Genomic DNA, 9,190 nt, shown 5'->3' on the forward strand with positions numbered 1-9,190 from the left:
TACTAACTAAGCACTTATGTACTAACTAAGCACTTATGTACTAACTAAGCACTCATATACTAACTAAGCACTTATATACTAACTAAGCACTTATGTACTAACTAAGCACTCATATACTAACTAAGCACTTATATGTTAACTAAGCACTAATATACTAACCAAGCACTTATGTACTAACTAAGCACTCATATACTAACTAAGCACTTACATACTAATGGCGCATTTCCACTACAGTGCGGAGCGCGGTTTAAGCGGGCCAACAACCAGGCTGAGTCGGGCTGAGTATGCTAAACTAGAGAGAGAATCGCTGGCAAGGGGGCTACAACTACAACAAAATGAACATATTTTACCGTGATTTAATTGTAATACACGTTTCAAAATGATGCCGAAGTAACAACATACTGATACCGGATAGTAAAAACCATGAATTAAGGCTTTGACAAGTCTGCAGACAGACGGCAGGCGAAACACCTTTTATCATGGTTTTTACTATCCGGTATCAGTATGTTGTTACTTCGGCATCATTTNTGCAAAAGTAGAGCAATGTTCTATTTTTGCCGCCTCGATGGAGGCGTCAGCCAATCAAATCCCGTTTATGCAAATCTGACAGTACAAGCGCTAGCCAATCAAACCGCGTGCCGCAGTTCATTTCCTCATATTCCAAACGAGAAATTACGGTAGCAAATCACCCGGTTCTTTACGACCAGAACTATTTACCGGGACACAAACCGGAGGAACCAGGCATGGAGGGAGGTGGCAGAGACAGTGGGTGAAACTGGTAGGTTTTCGCCTGTTGTATCCAGTTTACTTCGTTTTAACATTGCTATTGCTTTGTATGTCGGGGCGGGAGATTCATGTGATTGGTTGTTGGTCGCAAAAAATCCCCAAGCTTTCAGACACGCCCACCTCCAAGATTTTCAAGATCTTTTCCAAGCTGCTGTGTGGACGGGCCGTAACACTAATTATTACAATAATAAATATACATATAGATATTCTGTACATATTTAATGTTTCAGTAAAAGCAATTTGTCCTATTCTTATTGTATTTCCTTTTTACTTAAGATATTCTGTTAACTAATATTTTGTGCTGTCATTTTAACAACGCAGCAAATATTTATATATATTTTTTAATATTTATATCTTATATTATCATGTTGTATTTAAATGTTGTATTCTCTTTTCCCTGTTTTGTAAAGCTCTTCATGGTGCAGTTATTGTATTAAAAACACTATAACAAAATACTGTACTGTATTTCTGAGAAACATCCTTATTGTTTATTATTATGGCGCGTTGGGGCCTTAAAGAAGGAGAGTAGAGGGTTAATAATGCAAGAAAAACTGATTTCAATTGTGGTTTTGGGGGGAAGAAAGAGGTAAATGTTGTTAGAATAAATCATGTAACCTTACTTGGCAATAAACCTGATTCTGATGTAGGAGATTAAAAACATGTAGCCACACTTCTGCATATTATTTCCATAACCTTTCCACCTCTACATGGAATAATAGCGCGCTATCTATATTCATTACCCGCACATTTCCCCTGTGGTGTGTGGAGGCCTCCCACACACTGCCATTGACTGATGATGACTAGAAACAGAAAAAACAAGAGGCCCTTATAATATAATTAGGACAGATCTCAGAGCAACACAACCTCAGCAAAGCTCTGGGGACGACCAGGTTGAGTGTTTCCGTCTCATTTTACCTCACGCAGAGAATTAACTGGCAGAGGACGTAGAGGAGCAAATGGCTACAACAGATAAGCAGAAACAAAAATGCTGGAAATGTTTCTGATGCAGAGTTAATGCCGGTTGTAAAATGAAGTGTGTTCAACCTGGAAAACACACACTCACACACAAACAGCTGAGGGCTGCATTACACGGGGGTTTAATAAGAGGAGCGTTGGGTGGTGAAACCCAGCATGCATTATGAAAAGGATTAATAGTGCAACATTAGGAGAGAGTGGGGAAGTTAGGGAGTCTTGGTGTGAAGTATTACTTGACTTATATTACGATTTTATCCAACTATGATGCAAAAAAAATAAAAAGTTGTTGTGCCTCATAGCTTTATGTAGGAAAAAGTGTTTGGATCATGCTTGGGCCAGTGGCTTAATCATCTTTTTTTAGACTTTTATACAATAAAATAAAAATATGAATAAAAAATACAAATAAATAAATAATGTAAAATCATACAAATGTAATTGTTATAAATAGTAAGAATAACACATTTATTTTTATTTTATTTTGGATAAAAATATATCTTTGAAGCATTGAAAAGTTTTAGTATCATTACATTACATTTCATTTAGCTGACGCTTTTATCGAAAGCAACTTACAATAAGTGCATTCGACCAAGAAGATACAAACTTGAAGAAAACAGAATCATATAAGTACATCAGGTTTCATAGAACTAAAACATTTCAAGTGCTACTCAACTGGCTTTAGATAAGCCAGTCCTTTGTTAGTACCGTATATAAGTGCTCTGTTATGGTGCATTTCCATTGCAGGGCCTCGCACGGCTTAGTACGGTATAGTTAGGCCTTGGTAGGCCAGGCTCACTTTATGCTGCGTTTCCATTACATTTGAGTGGGGTAGTAACTATAGTAACGCANGCACGCGGTTTGATTGGCTAGCGCTTGTACTGTCAGATTTGCATAAACGGGATTTGATTGGCTGACGCTTCCACCTCAGCTTCAGAAGTTGAACATTGCTCAACTTTTGAATCCTGGAAATCCTGGAAATCCTGGAAATCTTCGCTTTGCTTCCCCACAATGCAGTTTGGCGAAAAGTGAGGCAAAATGATGTCACAAATGGGNCCCTCTGCTACCCCTACACCAACCATGCCCCTCCACAACCTGCTCCTCTCACCTATAACACAGCATCCCACATGTCTTCGCTTCAGCCGCACCAAACCTTTCCTACACACTATCAGGTATGAGGTATCCTGCCTCCATCACTCAATTCCCATGTCTCATACACCTTATTACTGCGCGCACCAGGCTTGCGGCACACCACTTCTTTCCTAACTCTTATCACACTCTCCCTTCTCCTTCTCACACATACACAAACAACTCCCACTACACCTCAGTCACACCAACGCACGACATCACACAGAAACCATCATACACAACACACCCCACACACACACCACACACCACACCACACACAACACCACACACAACACACCACACCACCAACCACACACACACACACCCACCACCACACTATACACTTCTCCACCTCATTCGTGTTTCTCATTTACTCGTTCGAGTCTCTCGCGCCGCCCCCTTCAATCTTGTAGGCTACTCACCTTCGTTTCTTGTAGCCCCTCGAAAGAGTTTGAGGCTTGATCCCGCTCGGCTGAACGTGAGTTGTTTGGCTTTCCCTTGCTCCGCGGCAGCCAGAAAGCCATTTTCGAATGCTTGAATGAATCAAAGTGGGTTGTCACCGTCGATTTTCTCTAAGACTTATGCTCCAACACACAGTTGCACGGGGTGCAGAATAGTTTCCCCCCACTTTTGTGAAAGACATCGGGGTACTGCTTTGCCCGTTCTTTAGCAGAAAAGTTCGTGGGTAAATGAGATGGATCAGATTTGTTCATCTTGGTGTTTTCTCTCTCGTGTGAGTTCCACACGTTCACTCTACGGTGTTGTTTACCTTCTGTGATGCGCGAGCTGATGACGTCGCGTCATCATCGTCACTACTTCACGTCAAGACGAGTTAACTTTTTTTCCCCTCAACTTTGTGTGGAAAAATGCGGGGATTATGCGGCCTTTTGATAAATATGCGGCCTTTTAAAAATCTGCGCCATTTTGATGATTATACGGTAAATTCTGCGATCGCAGAATCGCGTTTTTCTGGACGGTCTAATAAGCTATTTCACCTCATGTGGAAGTGTCAGATGAACATCTACAGAAAGCAACAGCGCTGGCATCAGTCAATCACAACTTCTTTGGTTTGTTGTTGAGGAAGCAATGTTCAAAATATACTGAGGAGTGTGCAAGGTTCAAAGTTTGAAGCAAAAAGAATGGCTCCCAGGATCATACATATTCATATATTTGATCTCTTTTAGAAATGTGAAAATTAAAGGATTTCTTCCACAGTATTTCAACATTTTATTTCTTTCCTCAGCGCCGGTGTTTGACTATGAAGACATCCCCTCTCCGCTGAGTGAATCTGAGAGCACCATCACCGTGCTGCTGCGCCCGGCGCTGGCCAGAGGGGCTCCGGTCAGGTACAATAACACAACAACACACGCCTGCATCCATCCACTGTGTTTATAGCTGCTGTCAAAACATATTTCTCCAGGCTTGAGGCAGATCGACTGGTGCAGGAATGAGTTCACTAATTTCTACGTTTTGTATGTGTTTTTGGTTTTTAGCGTTAAATAGGGTCTGGTTAACACAAGCTGGGAATATGTTTGTTAATACGTCAGTAAATACCCCACTAGCAGATTTAAACACTGGTTGCTAACAAGTTTCCAAATGAGACGACTAAACGTCATCACGCCCAACATTAGCTGGTTTTAGCTTAGCGGTGGTGACGTGAAGTCATGTGACCGTGCTGTAGTTCCTTCCTGTGACTGTGATTCTTGCAATATTACCCCATTTTCCACTTTTTTTAAGGCTTAAAGGCCAAAATAAATTAATATATTGCACAAAAATTATATAATATTACTATTAAAAAATACATTTCATTACATAAAGGAATTAAGTAAACCAACATGAATATATAGAAATTATGATTTACTTTATTTCTAACTTCTTCTTCTTTGAACTCCTTATATATTTATAAATATCTTTAGATTTATAAGAATGAATAATTTGCAATCTTCTTTTATTTATCTTTTATTTCTTGTATTTAAAAATTGATCAACTTTCACAAAAAGGATAAGTTACTAATTCTTATTCTGATTGAAAACGTAATTCACTTGCTGTTATTTAGTCTATTTTATTTAGAGTACTTTTATCTGTTTTAAAACCCTAACCTCCACCCTTCTTCCTGCAGTGCGTACCAGGTGGTGGTGGTGGAGGAGGATGGGTCTCGGCAGGTGAGGCGGAGGGAGTTGGGCGGAGTCGACTGTTTCCCGACCCCCACCTCCCACAGCGAGGCTCAGGCTAAAGGGGCCCCGCATTACTTCACGGCTGAACTGGCCCCAAGCTCGCTGCCCGAGGCCACGCCCTTCACCGTGGGAGACAACCACACCTACAACGGCTTCTGGAACAGCCCACTGGACCCCACCAAGAACTACCTCATCTTCTTCCAGGCCACCAGCAACTTCAGAGGGGTGAGACCCGGCTTTCTGTTTCAGACGCGCTGATTTTATGTTGCAGCAACCTTAACAATGGATATGATGGGTCGTTTCTCAATGAAAACCTTTCACAAATGAGTAAAATGGAACAGCTTTTAGGAGAGAATAACCATTTGCAGTGTTTCATTTTTTTATCCGGTTGTCATATTCCCTCGTATACAGGCTCTTTAAAAACCAGCAAAATCAGAGCGGTGACACTTGGCTTTCTGTTTAGTAACTTCCTGTTAGAGAGTTTAATTACTTCCTGTTTGAGGATGTACAGTACTAACTTCAACACAACTTAGATTTGTTTCGAGGAAATCTCCAGTACTCTCTGCATTAAAAAGGTGCTGTTTTGAAGAAGGCTTTGGGTTGATTGTGTCCCACAAATAAACCTTAATGTCAACGTGATTTAAAGATTTAAAGGATTCAGAGGCTTTGTTGTCATAGCACAACAACAGCATATGGAAATCCTATGTCTCCGTCTCCTCCAACAACTAACACCTAAGACATAAAAATAAATAGAATTTAGCAAGAACATAATGGTGGAATAATAAAATAACATGTAGAATAACATATGTAACATGGGTAGTAGTCAGTAAAAAAAGGTTAACAGATTTATACAGGTGGAAAATATACTAAACTAATCTCTGACGGATGCAATGTTAATGTATATACACATAATACAAATAAATGTAGTTGTGAAATTAATATGTAAACTATTAACAATAGATATGTTGGATCTTTTCTCAATGAAAGCCTTTCAAAACATGTGGAAATTGTCGAATTGAACAGCTATAGGAGATCATTACAATCTGTATTTTTGCGGTTTGTGTCCGCTTGTCAGATGTCCAAGCTCTTTAAAAACGTTTTTTCTGCAGAGAAAATCAAACACCGCCTTGCAGGCTTAAAGAGATCTGAAAAGGAGTTCTTGAGCAATTGGAAAAGTGGCTGAAGCGTGAATAGGAAATGTGCCGGGCAGTGTGCGTAGAAGCAGAGAAACTTAATGCTGTTTAAATCATTAGGCCCATATGGAGCTCATGTGCTCCTGCCTGGCTGCCTCTTCTCATCTAAATATCACTACCTGATTCTGCAGCAGATGCAGAAAGAGACTGAGGCGAAGTGAGTCTCCAGAGCCAGGAAACCACTGTGAAATATAACAAATAAATATCTCTTATCATGTGGACAACAACAACAACAACAACAACAACAACAAGGAATCAGGGTTAGGAACAATTAAAGTATAGTCAGGAAAAACGAGAACATTATGAGAAAGGTTGACATTTTGCCTAAGGGTACCGTTACTCTATGTGGCTTTTATTTTGAAAAACAACCATCGTCATGCGCTTCTGTAAAGATTCAGTTTCTCGATAGAGCTTTTATTTTGAAAAACACGCCTCTTTGTGAGCTTCCTTTAAGGTTTAAGTAACTCTATTGGGCTTTTATTTTTGTAAAACAATCTTCATCCTCAGATTCTTGCACTGAAGCATATTTGGCTTTTATTTTGAAAAACATGCCTCTTTAGGGGCTTCCTGCAAGGATAAAGTAACTTTATGGGGCTTTTATTTTGAAAAACTCGTCTCTTACTGAGCTTCCTGCAAGTATTAAGTAACAATATGGAGCTTTTATTTTGAAAAGACATGCCTCTATATAAGCCCTAAGACCTAAGCCTCCTGTAAGGATACAGTTACTCTAAATTGCCTTTATTTTGAAAAGCAGGTCTCTTTCTGAGCTTCCTGTCTGTTTCAGAGACGCAGAAAATCTCCTCTTGGTGTCTTTGCAGGAGCAGGAAGCCACAAGAAGAAGCATCATAACCGTGATAATGTCTTCTTCCAAGAATAGTCATAACAATTGGAAGTCGATCCCATAAATGATATGCATTATTTAGCAGACAGCTCGTGCTTTTCCCTCTGAAAAGTGGTCCCTATAGAAGTGTTGCATTTCTATTTAAAGAGTAAAGCAATGTTTTTGTTACTTGCTCATCTATTCCAGTTTCCAGTTTAATTGATTCTATTTACACAGCAGCCAACACAACAAACTGAATATAACAATTCATGATAATTCACTTCTTTGTCCTGCAAAAACTTTCATCCTCAATCTGTTCTTTACCAACAATATTTGTGTTTTCAGCCGCGGAGGGAGGAAGAAAGAAAATAATATGATTGTAAAATTACCCAGGATAAATGAGATTTAGCACGCTCACTGTGGACCGCCATTTAATTGAAGCAGTAATTGCTTTTGGCAGATTTTCCTTCAGTGGGGCCAGTCTCTATTGAGGCAGGACAAACATACACAATTATCAATACTGCTATATATACAATTAAAATATGATAATAATAATAAAGCTTTATAGCACTTTTCATACAACACATGCAGCTCTAAGTGCTTTCCAAAATGACATATCACAAGTTAAAACAAACAACAAGAAATTCCCCACAGATTATTTGTTACGAACTTTTAAAGGTACATGCAGCTACATGTAACATTTGATCAGGTTAATGGACACAAGGAGGTAAAATATATGATAATTAAAATAAAATAAATAATGGTTTCTCTCTGACAGTTAAGACACAAGACAACTGAGTCGATGCAACAATATAAAATATAAAACCCCATAAAACAAAGTGAACATATCGGTACAACAGAAATACAAATAAAAAATAAAAAAGGGACCTATCATGCAAAATTCACTTTTTTATATGTATGTGTACCCGGTGTGTCGGGGAACTCACGCAGCGTCAGAAAATAAAGCCCTCTCTCTTTTCCTCCGTACCCAAATCTCTAAAAACGGGGGAACTACGGAGCTGATCCAGATTTGCGTCCGATACGACGTAATATCTGAAATGTGGACCCACGGGCCAATCAGAAACGTTGCTATCAGAAACAATGCCCGACTGTTTTGGACGTAATATGGTCGGTGTTTACATTAGCATCGCTAACACTCAGAGCTAACCTGTACTGGAGAGCATGTGTGTGAAGAAGCAGGAAGTAAAAAGGAACTCACCTTGTGGTATAACCGGCAAGAGAGAAAGCCTTTGAGCTCCATACTGTTTCAGAGATAATCCTTGATAATCCATGATATGGCGTTTCATCACGGCAGCATTTAGTTTAGACAGTAGCTGCCGGGTCCTTTTTTATTTTTTAATCAATCTTTTAAAGCTTTTTTTTTATAGCTTTATCCCCAAATCAGCCCTTTTGAAACAGGAAGTGAAATAGAGGGATATGAGGCATGGCTAGAATGGGTGATCTGTTTGGTATTTTGAGCAAAACACTTCATAGACATGTTTTTTATATATTTGTATATATCTGAAACCTATGCTATTGCCTAAAAATAGCATGATAGGTGACCTTTAAGCCAATTTTGAATCTCATACCACAGACTTGCAGCATATGGACAATAACAAAATAAATGCATCTGGTCTTCCTCTTCCTCATCACAGAATCTACATAATGGTGATGGTTCAATATTCAAGATGTTGAGTTGTTTTTTTGTTGTGGTAATCTTGTAAAAAATCTTAGATTGGAAGATTCTTGAATAATAATCAATTGTTGTTTTGCATATAGTTCTAAAAAATTGTGTCCAGGGTATCAAGATATTAAAATCATCTTCCCAGAAAGCGCACCATATGAGGAAAAGCAGTAAGGCCACTGCTCTCATTTGTTTTCATTAACTCAGTAGAATTAGTTTGAATCTGCACCTCTTGGACTTGGACTCAGATATTTTCAGATATTTTACCAAATATTACACTTTTATGCTATTTTGATATTACACGATTCCATATTGCCTTTTCTTATCAATTAATTGTGGAGCCCTAAGACTGACGTTGCATTTGGATGAACTCTTTTAAGTGTGCTTTCCTTTTTTATTACACATAGACTAATCCGGCCCGCGGCTTCATGTTATG

General features: G+C 39.0%; 2 protein-coding genes across 2 annotated transcripts in view; both read left to right on the top strand.

Moving 5' to 3' along the window:
* LOC104958650 (receptor-type tyrosine-protein phosphatase U-like) overlaps window positions 1–5,315 on the top strand; it is a 71,374-nt gene extending 66,059 nt beyond the window's left edge. Inside the window, exons 7-8 of the mRNA XM_010786412.1 lie at window positions 4,127–4,229; window positions 5,003–5,315. Of these exons, the coding sequence (XP_010784714.1) occupies window positions 4,127–4,229; window positions 5,003–5,315 (416 nt within the window). The remainder of the gene's footprint in view (window positions 1–4,126; window positions 4,230–5,002) is intronic.
* Window positions 1–9,190, top strand: part of ankfn1b (ankyrin repeat and fibronectin type III domain containing 1b) — an 84,914-nt gene that overhangs the window by 42,466 nt on the left and 33,258 nt on the right. The gene's annotated exons all lie outside the window — the stretch shown is intronic.

The sequence above is a fragment of the Notothenia coriiceps genome, unplaced genomic scaffold (assembly GCF_000735185.1).
Source record: "Notothenia coriiceps isolate Sejong01 unplaced genomic scaffold, NC01 NC01_scaffold00029158, whole genome shotgun sequence".
In the NCBI taxonomy this organism is placed as follows: Eukaryota; Metazoa; Chordata; class Actinopteri; order Perciformes; family Nototheniidae; genus Notothenia; species Notothenia coriiceps.